General features: G+C 47.0%; 1 protein-coding gene across 1 annotated transcript; it reads left to right on the top strand.

Moving 5' to 3' along the window:
* The first annotated feature begins 14,819 nt into the window (after positions 1 to 14,819).
* LOC102561226 (olfactory receptor-like protein OLF3) lies at positions 14,820 to 15,758 on the top strand. Its single transcript, XM_019484859.2, has one exon. It carries the CDS (start codon positions 14,820 to 14,822, stop codon positions 15,753 to 15,755), a length of 936 nt encoding a protein of 311 aa, XP_019340404.1. The 3' UTR covers positions 15,756 to 15,758.
* Positions 15,759 to 16,267: the final 509 nt, after the last annotated feature.

Raw genomic sequence — 16,267 nt, 5'->3', positions numbered from 1 at the left:
GACTGTGTAGTTCTTCAACAAATGCCTATCTCACATTCTCCTGTTTCATTTTGAAGTTTTTTGGGTTCTTTCTTGCCTTGTGGTCACCTACTAGGATGTATCCAGATATTCAGCTTGGAGATTATGAGCCTGTGGTCAGTCCAGCATTCTACACTTCTCATGGCCTTTGTAATTCTGACATCCTGTCTGTCTCTTCTCCTGATGATAATGTAATCAATAAGATGCCAGTGCTTGAAGCATGGGTGCATTCAAGATATCTTGTTGCAGTTTGGCAGGTGGAAGACTGTGTTGGTGATAAGGAGGTCATATTTGACACATTTCCTCAGCAGGAGGAGCCCATTGCTGTTGCATTTCCCAAAGCCATTTTTTCCAGTGATGCCTCGCTATAGCTGGTGATCTGTACCAACTCTAGCATTAAAGCCACAGAGGATGATGGGCTTGTCTGCCTTTGGCACTTCTGTGATAAGAGACTCTAGATTTTCATAAAATTTGTCCTTGATCACAGCGACTCCACTTAGCTAGATACCTGCAAAGCTCAAGGCAAGTAGAGCAAACCAATCGAGCCCTGAAAACAGCACTGAAAAAGGTGGTATCATTGCAGGGAAAAGACTCAGCTCAAAAGCTACCCCTCATTCTTATAGCCATAAGAGAAGCGACAGCATGCCATGGAATATCACCTAACAAGGCAATGACTGGTTGAGAAATGGGGATGCCTGAGCATCTTGGGCCTGATGAGTTACAACTGATGAGTTACACCCAGTCCCAGAGCATATGTATAAGCCCCCATAGGGTTTTAGAAAAATACCCAATAGTGAAAATTCAATTACGCAAACAACCTATAAAGAGCCAGTAGTAGTAGCAATCATCAGGGTAAAAATAGTGAATATGCAAGTAACAAGAGACACAAAACAGTTTGGGAACAAAGGGTCCTTGAATTATGCCCCTGAATGTCCCAGAGAGACTCTGAACTGTCTGATCAACAGGGCAGGTAGTAAGTCTCGTTTGCAAAGTAACTAGTGCATTTCTAGATATGGAAGTATGTGCTAGCTGTTAAAGAACCTACATTAGTAAAGTGAAATCTCCTTTCTCACTGGTTCCCCAATCCAAGGTTTTGAGGTAACACTTCTACATTGTCACCATTGCCAGTGAAGCACTCAAGTTGCAGGCCCACAACAAAATAGCCTTCTACAGAAGTGTATGACTCAACTCTATATTTCCATGTTTCTGGCAGAGACTCATCCTCCTCTTTATGATGAGTTCATCCTCCTCTTTGTGATGGCTTATGACCAGTGTGCAGCCATTTGTAATCCCCTCCACTGCATAGCCATCATGAATGGTCATAATCCCATTTTACTTTACTTGCCTAAGTGGCCATTACCCAGGCATGACACTGCAGCTTTTAGCACTTAGATACAGTTTAGGATATAGCTCTGGCATAGACATTCTGGCATAGACATTCTGTTTCCCTTTGATCATCTAATTTGTACTTCTTTTAGCCATCCTGTTATAATTCTTGGCACGGGAAACAATTCTATTTCCCAACAGAAGAACATGTACTTGCCAGGCACTGACCATGCATGGAAGGCCATGCACTGATTGGGCATATATGTAGGTATCCTTATGTGCCCTTTGTGTATGGATAGCAGTGTCTAAGGCCTAGAAATTCGTGTGGCCCAAAACCATGATCCATGGGTGTTAGACTTGTGGAAGAGGAAGAGGACCCCCTCTGTCACATCTCAGTGCCTGAATGATTAGGGCACTCGGGATGCCAGAGACCCAGTTTCTAGCTCTCCTCCCTCAGCGGCTTTAACCATGCATGTCTTAAACTTGTCAGCACAGTGCCCTCACCACCGTGCCACAAGTCAGGCATTAGTCAGTACCTGTTCTGGTGTACTTTTTGAACTTGGCTCCCTGGGCAGCCAAGAAAGGGAGAAATATGGAGCCAGGAAGCATTAGCCTGAGAGCATATGGCTCAGTGAGTTGGCTACTAGCCTCACTAGGAAGTAGGCATAGGCTGTGTTAACCTCTTCATCCTTCCATCAATTTTATCCAAAGACTACAGTATCAGAGGCTTATTTGCACAGAGATCACTGGAGAACATTCTAGAAAGTACCTGACCTGTAGTGTTGTGGGTGGCACTCAATGCTAGACAGTCACAGGGATGTAAGTATAACCCCCTACGGATGAAGGTTAAGGGAGGCTAGCAGCCTGGAATAACATAGAGCCTGGGGCTCTTTGTCACTTTAGCTAAGTACAGACAGTTAAAAAGCATGAGGTTGAATCAATTCAGTTTTTGCAGGTTAGTCATGGATTTTATTGAAACAGAAGTAAACAGACATTTACCTTTGGCTCAATAACTGCAGCCACATACCTGCAGTGGCTCAGGCCAGAAGCTGGAGGGTACTAAAGCACAACTATCTGGCTGTGTTCACTTCCTCTTCCTGCTGCCCCCAGAGTCTCTGGGACTTTCAGCCCAGAATTATATCAGCAGGACTCTGAAGGGATGCTCATCACTTCCTCTTCCTGTTTCCAGGTGTTTCTGGGATTTGTAGTTCACAGTCACAGCCAGCAGTAACTTTGAGCAGGGGAAGTGGTGTTTAACCCCTCTCCCTGGCCCCAGACCCCAGCTGGGGGTTGTGTGGAGGGGGCAGTCCCATCCCCCCAGAATCCCACAGACTGGGCTTCATCCCCAACTTGGCATACCCCCCCACCCAGCCCCTTGTCAGCCAGTCCTCACTGCTCCAGCTAGGGAGCAGAGGGGTGGGGACAGCCCTGCTCTCTGAAGCAGACAGGACACGACAGCCCAGGGCTGCAAAATGCTAGAGGACTCTGATTTAACTCCATAGTTTCATAGTAGCTAGGGTCAGGAGGGACCTGAACAAATCATCTAGCCTGACCCCCTGCCACAGGCAGGAATGAATGCTGGGTTCACAAGACCCCAGACAGGTGATCATCCAACCTCCTCTTGAATTTGCCTAAGGTAGGAGCAAGGACCACTTCCCTGGGAAGCTGGTTCCAGATTTTGGCCACCCTAACTGTAAAATATTGCCTTCTGATCTCTAACCTAAACCTATTCTCCATCAGCTTATGACCATTGTTCCTCGTCACCCCAGGTGGTGCTAGGGAGAAAAGGGCTCTACCTATTTGCCGTTGATCTCCCCTGATGAGCTTGTAGGCAGCCACTAGGTCTTCCCTCAGCCTCCTCTTGCTGAGGCTGAACAGGTTCAGGTTCTTCAGTCTCTCCTCGTAGGGCCTGTCCTGCTGCCCTCTTACCAAGCGGGTGGCCCTCCTCTGAACCCTCTCCAGGCTGGCCACATCCCTTTTGAAGTGTGGTGCCCAGTATTTAAACCAGGAAGGAGTCTGGGACAGAAGTTCCATAAACTGGTATGACTCAAATCAGTTAAGTTTGATAATATATTCAACTAGGTTTATCTTATCTCAGTTTCAGCCATTTTGAAACTGGTTTATGTGCACTGAGTTTCTGTTCTATTACAAGTTTAAACTTGTTTCTGATCACTTAAACTGGTTTATGTGTAACTTCTGCCCCTAGCCTTTAAGCGAAGGAGCAACCCTGCAGGGGAAGCAGAACACAGGTAGAACTGGATTGCCATGGAGGCCAGGCAATGAGATTAATTAATAGGCACCTGGAGGTAACCCTGAAGGATCACCTGACTGGAAGCAGGCAGGTCTAGAGGGGCATAAGGCAGCCCCAGAAGCAGGTCAAGAAGTCTGGCCATGGAAGGTGACTAGGGAAAAGTTTTCCAGGGGTGCTTGTGGTTGAGACGCAAACTGTGTGCAGGCTAAGCCTGGAGACAGCAAGAGAGGAAGCTGAGGGCTAGCCCTATACATAGATTCATAGATGCTAGGGTTGGAAGGGACCTCAACAGATCATTGAGTCCAACCTCCTGCCTAGGCAGGAAAGAGTGCTGGGGTCAGATGACCCCAGCCAGATGCCTATCCAGCCTTCTCTTAAAGACCCCCAAGGTAGGGGAGAGCGCCACCTCCCTTGGAAGCCCATTCCAAATTTTGGCCACCCTTACCGTGAAGGAGTTTTCCTGATATGTAGCCTAAATCTGCTCTCTGTCAGTCTATGACCATTGTTCCTTGTTACCCCAAGAGGCAGTCTGGTGAACAGAGCATCTCCGATCCCTTGCTGCGCCCCCCTAATGAATTTGTAGGCACCCGAAAAATCACCTCAGCTTTCTCTTGCAGAGGCTGAAGAGGTCCAGGTCCCTCAGTCTCTCCTCATAGGGCTTGTCCTGTAAGCTCCTAACCATAAGAGTGGCCCTCCTCTGGACCCTCTCAAGTCTATCAACATCCTTCTTGAAGTAGGCGCCCAAAACTGGACTCCAACTGCGGTCTGACCAATGCTGCATAGAGGGGAAGTATCACCTCCTTGGATGTATTTGTCATGCATCTGGTGATGCATGATAAAGTGGTGTTAGCTTTGCTGATGATTTCATCACACTGATGACTAATGTTCATCTTGGAGTCCACTGTGACTTGGAAATCCCTTTCTGCTTCTGTGCTGCTGAGAAGGTCACTTCCCAGCCAGTAGGTGTGCTGGATATTTTTGTGCCCTAGGTGTAGCACTCTGCACTTGATCTTCTTGTACTGCATCCTATTGTGTACTGCCCACTTTTCTAACCTGTCCAAGTCTGCCTGCAATCATTCCCTACCCTCCAGAGTGTGCACTTCACCCCACAATTTAGGATCATTCGCAACCTTGGACAGAGTACACTTCACACCCACATCCAAGTTACTGATGAAAATATTGAAGAATACAGGTCCAAGGACGAAACCCTGTGAAACCCCACTACCCACATCCTTCCAGGTCAATACCAGCCCATCTGCTAGCACTTCCTGGGTGTGACCGCTAATCCAGTTTGCCACCCACTGGCCCATGTAAACATCTGTGTCACAGCCTCTTAATTTATTTCTGAGAATGGGATGAGATACCGTATCAAAGGCCTTGCTAAAGTCCAAGAAAATGATATCCACCTCTATGCCTGCGTCTAGGCATTTTGTGACCCTGTCATAAAATGAAACCAATTTTTCAGGCATGATCTACCTACTATGAATCCATGCTGGTTTCCCAGCTGCATTATTTTTCCTGCTGGACTCCCATAAATATGATCCTTCATAATCTTTTCAAAGACCTTTCCAAGGATGGAGGCGAGACTGACTGGCCTATAATTACTCGGATCCTCCTTCCTCCCCTTCTTGAAACTAGGGACCACATTGGCCCTTTTCCAGTCCCTCCAGGACCTGACCCGAGAACCACGAGTGCTCAAACAATCGTGCCAGTGGTTTGGTGACAGGGCCGGTACCCCCCCAGTGGCTGACACTGATGCTGTCAGTGGGGCTAGTGCCCCACCTGACAGGGCTGCTGCCATCAGCAGCTTCTACGGGTGCCCCCCCCACATTCAGGAGGCACCAGTCACCCATGCTTCAGGGTCAAGTGGAAGAATAGATTTCCACCACATTGTGCAGAAGAATCAAAGGGGCTGGAGTCCCATATCAGGTTGTTGTCCCCAGGTGAGTACAGACTGAGAGCCTGAGAGACTGAAGGGAGCCGGGTTTCTTCAACATGGCTGTCTGCTCCCTCTTAAAGGGCTAGATTAGGTTCTTCCTAGGTTACTCATTTCCAGGAATCCTGGCTTTCTCTGTTTAAAAATCACAAATTCTCTGATAAAAATTTGCAAATTCTCTGATTAACACCCCAAAGACTGATTAAAATGAAAGGCCACTATATATATATAGGTAGCAGTTGAGCACAATATTTTATTGATATATTTACAGTTTTAAAGCAGTTTGGAAGACTACCAATGCCTCAGTCCTTATAATAAGATAAATTCTAAATACCTATACATTTTGGCATTTGATTTGGGGGTTTTCATCATGGAAAATCAGAGCTCCTGGTGAGACCACTCTGTATACCCCAGGGAATTATGCGCAGAAAAATTCAAAATGATGCACAGGAAAACTCAAAACTATGCAAACTTAATAACTTTTTCTTTTTTTTTTACAAATTAAACTAAATATAACGCTATTTGAACCTTCTTTCAAAATATATGCAGGTACTTTGTATGACTGGGGAGTGGGCATGGTGTATGTGTGGGGGGGTAATTTGTGAAGGTGTGCAGGGGTGTTGGTGTGTATGTGGGGGTCATGAAGGGGTGTGGGTGTGGGTTTATGGGCGGGTGTGGGGTTTGTGGTGCACAGCCCCCACCACCAGCAGCTCAGCGGTAGCGGGCCCTTGCAGTGCCCATGGCCACAGCAGGCAGAGCTCCTGGTGGCACATGCCTCTGACTGAGTCCAAGGACCTGCACATGCTGGCAGAGTCAGGCTGGCCTGCTGGCACATGCCTTCATACCAGTCCAGGCTGGCTCCATGCTAGCACCTGTGGCAGCCATGTCCCATCGGGCCAGGTGGGCTCCATGCCTCTGTGTGCAGTTTTCCGCTGGAGTGCTGGAAGACCCACATGGGGGCACAGAGCCAGCTGGCCTGGCCCAATGGCACATAGACCTGTAGCCGCATGCCATTGGACCAGGCAGGCTCTGCGCCTCTATGTGGGGCTTCCAGCACTCCAGCAGGAAGCTGCACATGGAGGCAAGCAGGAGCCCTCCCGGTCCGATGGTACACAACTCCGTGCCTCCATGTGCAGGTTCTCACCCAGCCTGATGGTACATCGCTCCCAGATCCACATGCCAGGCTGGGCCAGCCCTCCACGTGGGGCTTCCAATACTCCAGCAGGAAGACACACATGGAGGCACGGAGTCGCACACCATTGGGCTGGGTAGGCTCTTGCTAGTTTCCACATGCGGCTTCTCACTGGAGTACTGGAAGCCCCATGGGGGTGGGCAGGGGACAGCCTGGCCTGATGGCACATGGATGGAAGCAGCAGCTCAGCATCTGCCTCAGCCTCTGGCTTGCCACAGCATCCCCTGAGCTGCAGCGCTATGCCATGGCCACTGCGTACTTCTCACAGGATCAGGTGGCAGGACAGGTGTCCTGGCTGTTCAATAGCGCTAGACACACAGGTAAAAGACCCTGCCTTCCCACCCACTTTTACCCCTGGTGGGATTCAGGGATGCTGCCCAGGTTCTCCCATGCTGGCCTGAGAGCACCTGTGGACGTGTCCCTGCTCCTTCAGCCTGCACCCACACCCCCCTGTCCTGCCACCCACCCATGCTGCTGGCTCTTCCCACAGACTTCCCCTCCCTCCCACCCTCCCTAGCTCTGGTAGTCTCCCGCACCCACACCCACACCCGGCCTGCAAGGCCTCCCCTCCAGCCCCGCTGGTGCCCCTCATTCCTAGCCCACAGTCCCCTACCCCCCAGATCTGCCAGAGGGGGCCCCAGCTGGCCCCCAGCATCCTGCAAGCCCCACTTACCCCAAATGCTTCAGGAGGGAAAATGAGCCTAAGCCAAGCCCTGGCTGACTCCAGAGTCTCAGGCTCCACCCCTTCCCCGTCTTCTTCCCTCTCAAGACAGAATTTAGGGTTTCCCGCCCTTTTTGCAAGAAGCTCTTACAAGCTGGAATTTCTGCCAGCTTGCAGTGAGCTCTTTCCAAAAGTGGAAAATCGGTGTGTTTCTCCCTTAAAATGAAACAGCAACTTTTTTCTCGGCTAAAAGGTAAAATCCACAGTTTCTTTTCCATGTGAAACAGAAAACCCGGATCCCTGGTCATCGCTGAAGTCAGCAAACTACCAGTTGTTCCCCTGCCGCCTACTGGTGCAGTCCCATACTTTTTTCTATCTGCTTCATATAGCTATCCAAAGAGAACTGTGCATCAGTCTGCTCAGGATCCTGATCTAGTTTACAGAGGGCATGTGCAGAGCTATCCTTTCCCTGTCTGTGGTGACTCAGCCCCTTCTTGGCTAAGGGCTTGCCACTCATCTGCACGTGTAGTAGGGTAACTCATCCTTACATGCCTATGGCTATCGTCATTGGCTCCCCCATCTTTGATACCACTGATCCATTCCTACACAAGAAGTAAGAAGCTGCTCATATTTTTGAAGAACATTCAAGGAGGTAGCAGCAGTCTTGATCTAATGACTATAAGTTCTGACCTTACTTCTGGTCTGATACGATGGCTGTATATCTTAAGCAAATTATTATGATTCTGAATCTTACTCGTGCCTGGCACTCAGACAGTGCATTTTGAGCAGACTCTGATGGAACCCAAAAGAGCCTTTGAGTTTGGGGAATGGAGAAACCAGGCGTCCCTTGGGTCCAGGTTGCCAACCTAGATGTGCAATGGAAGCAACAGCCCTAGGTTCCACCTTTACAGGGAATCAAAAAAACAGATGCCACCACACCTGTGGCTAGTTGCAGTTCCACAATCAACATGGCAGTAGCTGGTGATACCCCAGGTAAAGATCTGCCCTGCTACATGTCTTATGTGCCAAATGCTGTGCTCTGTGCCTAGAGGAGCTGGCTAGTTGCCCAGGTTGACCACAGTCATTCTGCTCCCAGCTAAATTTAACAGGCCATGGCACAAATTCTGTGGAGATCTTAATAAATATCAGCTGTTGTTTCTACAAGAGCAAAACTTGTGACTTCCCAATCCAAGTAAATCAGGGCCAATGATTAGCTTGCTTGACTAGGGAAGCCTTTGTTGGATTAGATATGCACACTGCTATATAATTTTATCCATACTATATCAGTAATGTTAAATTATGCTGGCAGGTGCATGGCAGAAACTAGATTGTTTGCTAGGAAAGACATCAGCCTACACTGATTTATGCTTCACGCTTCTGCTGCCTGCTTCCAGATGCAGATTGGAACAATTTGGACCCTTTATTCCTTTTCTCCCAGGTCTTAACAATGGCTTAAATGATGAGCAAGCAGTGGATGATCCACTAACCAGCCTTGATCCACTTGTCTATTAGGGCTGTGCGAAGCTTCGCTTGGTGATTCAATTCAGCAGAGATTTGGCCTGATTTGGCAGCCAAATCTCTGAATCTGAATTGAATCAGAAGACCCATTAATCTCTCCGAATCGAATCAGAAGCCTCCGATTTGATTCAGAGAGATTCAGAGAAATTTGACGATTAGGACATAGACACAGCTTTATGTTTGTTCTACATACCTCAAGCTACCAGCGAACGTTGAGATGGTGGAGTGGATGGAGCATCCCACAGGAGTGCGGGGGAGTCCTCAGCGTACTCAGCAGCAGACCCAGAAGTGGAGCAGAAGCACTTCCGGTCCACTTCTGGGTCTGCCACAGAGCGCATGGGTGACCACCCCTTGCCTCTTGGATTGGCAGCTGGCACCTCCTGGGTCTGGGGGGGCACCCAGGGTCCCCCCACAGCCAATCACCAAGCCAGAGGGGCATGGGGGGAGTCCCTCACACACTCGGTGGCGGACCTGGAAGTGGACCAGACATACTTCAGGTTCACTTCAGGTCGGCTGCCAAACACGTGCCCCACACTCCTGTGGGATGCTCCATCTGCCCCACCATCTCAGTGCTCATGAGCCACACCTGGTACCATGAGGTATGTAGAAAAAACATATAAAGCTTTGTCTATGGCTGAATCGCTGATTTTCCAAATGAGAATCAAATCTTCAGTTCCATTTTGGGCTGAATCGAATCGGGACAGTGATCCAAATCAGCTAATCAAATCACTGTCCCCTGAATCGGGCCAAATCTGAATCCAAATTAAATACAGCCCACTTTGCATACTCCTATTGGCAATACATATGTCAATACTTGCCTTGTATTTTGTCTCACAGTGTCACCATATTGTCTTAGGGGGCTGGGAATACAGCCCATTGTCCACTTCAGTTGACTGAGACCCCAAAGGGTTACACACCCTTAAGGCAATGTGGACCCAGTTGACCATGCCCTGTGTCGTATCAGGGGCATCCCAAGCCTCAGGATTCTTCATGGAAGATGAAGGGTATCTGGCCTATTGAAAAGAATGTGGCATCAAACTCCTAACTGACAGCTGTGAGGAAGCAGTATAGTACAGTGGGAAAATGCAGATCGATGTTGAACTCTCTCACAACAAAGTAAAATGACTCATATCAACAGCCTACCGTGAAACTGTTAAATCGCAACATATCAGAGGGTTCCATTTTGGTTCAAAATACTAAATTAAAAGTTTTCAAATTTTCATTCTCCATCATCTACCAAAAAAAAAAGAAATGTCCTCATTTAGTCCGAACTTGGTAAAACTGATAGTTCCCCTTACCCACCTTTCCCCTCTTGGCACCACCCCGCAGCAGCACAGGGTATGGGAGGGTAGGAGAGGAGGAGGTGGCACGGCCAGGTTGCAAAACATTTTAGGAAGTCCCAGGAGCCTTTTACTCCCAGCTAGTAAGCAGTTTTGTAACTCAACAAGGACAGCTTCACACCTCTCTCCAATCCAATTTACAAACCAAACTTCTTTGTTTTAATTGAGCCACCGGGATTCAGTCCCGGAAGCTTCCCATGACTTACCAAATGCATTTCACACTTTTTCTACTATAATACAGTATGATAATGCAATGGTCATTCAAAACCAGTACTGGTTAAGATGTCACTTCCAGTGCAACTTTCTTTCCTTTGATCAGAGACAGACAGCTGAGCTGGAGCTGGAGCTGGCACTGGAGCTGGAACTAAGCCTAAGACGGTTCTTCTCTTGACTCCTTAACTAAAGCTATTGGATGCTTTCTTCATTGTAAGGAGATGTCCTTGAGATTTGGATAGCTGGGCTTTCAAAGTTGGCTGAGGATGCTAAAAGGCAAGAATTTAAGGAACAGAAATGATCAGGAGAGGTTTTTGTTGTTGTTGTTTTAAAATTGAGGGGGGTGGGAATTTCCTCTTTTTGCTTTTTTGGTGCGCATGCATGTGTGTGTGTGTGTGTTGTTTTTGAAACCTGAATATGTGAAAGAGAAAAGCAATCCACTTCTGTTTTAGAACAGTGAATTTTTTCAACTGTACTGAGAAACCTACTGGCTCACAACAAATTCATCTTGATTTGAAGTCAGCAAAAAGTTTTCATCCAGCCCTGTTAAGTGCAAAAGGGGGTAACCCATGGTATCAGGTAAGCTAAGCAGCTAAGTCAGAAAGCCTCCTTATTCAGAAGCAGTACTTAAGCCCCTCCAAAGACCAATGCCTTTGGGGGGTTTTCTGAGCAACTCTGGATCAAACTGCAAGCTCAAGTAATTTTCTAAATTGAAGCAGAGTGGGATGCTAAGAGGTTGCTTTCTGGGTGGGATTCTCAGTGCTGGGATCTCTTTCTCCAGTTTGGTTCTCCCCAGCCTGACATCTAAGAAGAGTGTGGTCTGAGCATTGTGCTTTAGACTGATGTGTGGCACTCTTACAGTATTTTAAGCCAAGGCAAACACATGCTCTGTATCACTACTGATTTGCACTGATCCTTATAGGAGTTCATCTCATCAACCTGGGATTTTCATGAATATTTTCACACACGTTCTATGCCAGTGACAATCCCCCTTGCAATTTGAGACTTTCACACATCTAATTTTTCAGTCCAGGGACATTTTGGAAAAAAATTAAAATCATAAAAATTGTACTGTTACAAAGAAAAAAGAATAAAACTTTCCGGTTAGAATCCTTTCCAGGGAAATGAAATATTTCTCCTGAATCAAAACAAAACATAGGAATTTTGAGCTTTTCAAAAATTAAAAATATATTTTAAGTCTTTAAGGCAAATTTTCATTTTTTATTGCAAAAAATGAGATGACCCCTTTTGGAAATATGACAATGAGCATGTTGACTTTTCAGGGAGGTTTAGTTTTCAGTGTTGTTCTCAATTGCACAAATGTTGCAGTTGATACACTTCTGCCTTTTCAACAAAAAAGTGCTGGAGCTGAAAATATTTCCACAACAAAATATTCATCTCCTTTAGGCACCTCTGAAGAAGCTACCCACTTCTTCATGCATCCACTTAGAGATGCATCTAAATCTCCTTTAAATTTTGCCTGCCCAAGTAGCACTTCTGTAGTCACTAAAATGGAAGTTTTGGTACCTGGAGAGATCTTAGATATGAATTGCCCTGCTGCAACTGTGCTTACCCTGAGCTTCCCTGTTGCATGTGCATGGAAATCTTCACTCAAGTGATGTAGACTTCAGGGAAGAATAGAATCAGGGTGTGGGTGGGGGTTTGTGTGTGTATCCCAAAGCTTTGTTTAGAAGAAACCCCAAACTAGCAGACCTTTGATACCAGAAAGTTTTTGCCCGGGCCCCAGACCCTGATCGGGCACCGGCTATGCCACAGCTGTTTATCTATTTTATCCAACAAAAAGGGAATGCTAGGTGCAGAAAATGTTGCGGTCAGGGGCCAAACCAATAGCCCTTTCAAGATGAAATGCATCGCAAAGCGTGTATAGGCACCCTAATTAGATTAACCAAGTCTGATGGATTAGACTCCAGCAAGCCTCACCATCATGTGTATTCAGTGTCCTACATTTCAAATTGGTGGCAGGGGTGCTTTAACTACAGCTCATCAAACAAGCTTTACTTAAAGCACCCCTGCTGCCATTTTGAAACGTAGGATGCTAAATACAAGCAACTCTGCTGCAATTTAATTAAAACGCCCACCCTCCTTCCTCAGAGCACATGTATAGACACCCATAGTGATTGTCTCAACCTCCCTCCTTCTTGCTTGCTCTCCTATTCCTGGACCCACATCTTCCCTTTTTGACTGCCCAGTGGCCCACCCTTAGGTATGGAGCTGGAGCCTGCTCTAGCCAATGCTTGGCCCATAGGCTGCTTGTAAAGGCATTATGCTGAGAAAGTAGAAGATGCAGTTGCAAACCTCAGTTGAGCGATGGAGGTTTTTCACCTTGGCTCCCACCCTCTGATCAAATGCCCTGACCGCTAAGCTATTGAGCTACGAAGTGGACCAAACTTCCCCAGTCATTTCAATCTGAGCAGTTAGACACACACCTGGGTGATTCTGTTCTGCCACAGGTGGAGACAGAATCTGAATATAGCCTAAACTGCAAAAGATGTAAATAAATGGTTATGGAAATGGCACTTCAATGTATGATAGTGAATTTTTGCCCTTAGCATCCTATTGCACAGATATCCACCGGCTTTTGCTGAGCAAACGTAAATTTATGTTGTCTGTGTCATGTCATTTTACTGAAATCAGTGGTCTATCTTCAAAGCTCCTCAAGGCTAGGCTCTTAGTTTGAGAGTCTTGTGAGGTATATGGTTGGTGCTTCACCTTTCACTGTTGAAATCCAGAGGAATACTTTCCTACTACCATTAACTCCTGACCTCACTGAAATCAGTGACCTAAATTAGCAAAATTTTAACCAGTCCTATTTTCTCCAAGGAGGGGTAGTATCAGCTACCCCTGTTTCTCTCCACCTATCCTGCTGAACTCCTGGAATCTGGGTAAGTGAATCAGGTGGATGAGATCTTTAATTAGACGAACTGCATGGCTGGGATAAAGTTAGACAAGCTTTTGAATGAAAAGCATTTTTCATCAGGCAAGTGACTCTGAACAGTTGATTATCATTTTCTGAACAAGCTGGAGTTTCTGCAATTAAATGCATCTCTCTTTTATCTTTTGTCAAAATTGAACACTGCATTTAACCTTCATTTGATACCTCCCTACAGAAGTACCACGAAGTGAATGGAAACCTTTCTTACTAACAGAGACAGGGACAAATCAAGGGGGAGTACAATGGTGTGGTTGCATTCCCCACCCCCTCCTTTCTGACCATGTCATGAGAGCACTAGCCAGGGACGTTTTGAAGGTTTCAAAACAAGTAGCACTCTTTCCCCACCCCGCTCCTCCTCTGTGCTCAGCAGCAAATCCCCTTTACTCGCATTCCCCACTCCCCTTCCTGCCACTGCCACTGCCCACAACTGACCTGGGGACTGGGGGAGCTCCAGAGCTGCTCATGCCCCACTCCCAGTGCGCGGCTCAGGAAACCAGGGTCATTTGGGGACAGTGATTAGTGGCAGCAAAGGGCGAGTTCTCCTTCCCTGCCCAATCCCTTCTTGTGTTCCTTACCAGCCTAGGAGCAGGCTCAGTAACAGAGAATCCACCTGCTGCTGCTGTTGCCACTATCCTTGGCTGATTGCCCAATTCCCTCTGAAGCCCAGGTGGAGCAGGGCAGGAGAAACTCTGGAGCTCTGCCCACCCTTGTGTCACCTGGGTAGCAGGGAATAGGAGGGGTGGAGACATGCTGCTGAGCACAGATGGGAAGGGAAGGGAAGGGAAGGGAAGGGGTGCCAAGAGTAGGAGAGATTCTTACCTGATTCAGGGACTTAGAAGTTGTCCCAGGCTGCTGCTCCCACAGTGTGGTCTACCTGCCTCAGTTATGGGGGTTGTGGAGGCTGGCATAGGGGGAAATGAAATTGAAATAATGTTCCTGAACGCCAGTTATTTTTTTGCAGGCTTTGGATGGGCCCCACAGTTTCTAGATGTGTCTCTTATACGTTTTGCAAACCCCAAGGTCCATTCCAACCCATTTGCTTTAATTTAACCTGCAGGAATGCAGTCCCTAAAGTTTCAGTATGCTACCACATAATTTATCCCTTTGCCTACCCACAATAAGCTAGAAAAGATACTTCAAAACATACTGGTTTCAATTCTATTAGAATCAGCGGCAAAATAGAATCTAAAACTGTACATTCCCAAACTTGCAGCTGCATAGCTGCATTACTGCCATTTAGGCATATAAAAGGAAGTAGGAATCAGCCTAATTTTATGAGTCAAAAGCAGGAACTCTGGTGCGCTACTGTGTTCAGTGGACATTAGGTGTAATCCAAAGAGCCAAAAAGATGTTGAGCAGTCTGGTTTTGTTCTGATTGTTTTTCCTTTCTGCCTAAAGGCTGCCTGATTTGATGGGACAGGACAATGAAAGTTTTGCCAATGAGTTCATCTTCCTGGGCCTTTCTAGCCATCAGGATACCCAACTGGGTCTCTTTGTGCTTTTTCTTGGAATCTATGTCATCACAGTGGTGGGGAATACCCTCATTATTACTGCCATCCACTTGGACCCACGGTTCAACACACCCATGTATTTTTTCCTTGAAAACCTGTCCTTTCTAGACATCTGTTATTCAACTACTGGAGCACCACAGATACTGGCCCATTTCTTGGTGCAGCACAAAACCATCTCCTTCAACAGATGCATGGCTCAGCTCTTCATCTCTCTGACTCTGGGAGGGACTGAGTTTCTTCTCCTGGCTGCGATGGCCTATGACCGCTACGTGGCCATTTGCAACCCCCTCCAGTATATGGTCATCATGAGAAGAAGCATCTGCATCCTGCTAGCAGCAGCTTCGTGGACTGTTGGCATCCTTAATGCTCTAGTGCACACCATCTTCACTGCACGCCTGCGGTACTGTGGCCACCCTCTCATTAACCATGTCTCCTGTGAACTTCTTGCTCTCATCAAGGTGGCCTGCTTTGACACCCACACCAATGAGATTGCAATCCTGATCCTTAACTTTGTTGTGCTCCTGGTCCCCTGCTTCCTGGTCTTGGTCTCTTACATTTACATCATCTCCTCCATCCTACAAATTCATTCTTCACAAGGAAGACACAAGGCCTTCTCCACCTGTGCCTCTCATCTCACCGTAGTGATCATGGCTTATGGAACAGCCATCTTTGCATACTCAAAACCAAAAGGAGGCAAGTCATCACACAACCTGAACAAGATGATTGCTCTCTTCTATGGCTTTATCACTCCTATGCTTAATCCCATCATATACAGCCTGAGGAATAAAGATGTGAAAGATTTTCTGGCAAAAGCCATGAGGAAAGATCACCTCTGAGAAACTGTGAATCTTAGGTTTTTAATGGTAGCCAATGATTGTCCATGGTTCTAATGTTATTGTCCTTTTCAGAGATTGGTTCTTATCTTAGTTTGGGCATCCATAAAATTTGTATAGCCTACGGTTATGTAGTGTAACAGCAGCAAAGCTTGCCTGGCTACAAGAGAAGTGGGTGAGCTGTGCTTAAGTGCTCTGCAAGAAAAGGATGTCCAACCTTTGCAAAGGGTGCATAAGCTTTCCCAGACAGGAAGGTATCCAGTGCATGGTGCATGCTTTTATTGGAGCATTTAAAATTGTGACCAGAGCCCACATTGCAAACCAGGGGCTCTGATTGGTTGCTAAGCCATAAAAGCTGAGGGAGGGAAAAAAAAAAGGAAAAAGAAGAGAAGCTGGGAGGAGTGGACTCCAGCCCTGAAGAGCGGGGGTGCAGACTCATCCCAAGCCAGGGGAGCCCAAGCTGAAACTTGCCCAGGGAGCAGGTATCAGGACGGGGGAGAGCTTGACTTTTACAG

The sequence above is a fragment of the Alligator mississippiensis genome, chromosome 5 (assembly GCF_030867095.1).
Source record: "Alligator mississippiensis isolate rAllMis1 chromosome 5, rAllMis1, whole genome shotgun sequence".
NCBI classification, from domain to species: Eukaryota; Metazoa; Chordata; order Crocodylia; family Alligatoridae; genus Alligator; species Alligator mississippiensis.
Note: the sequence above shows the minus strand (reverse complement) of the source record. Positions and strands in the feature narration are given on the sequence as shown.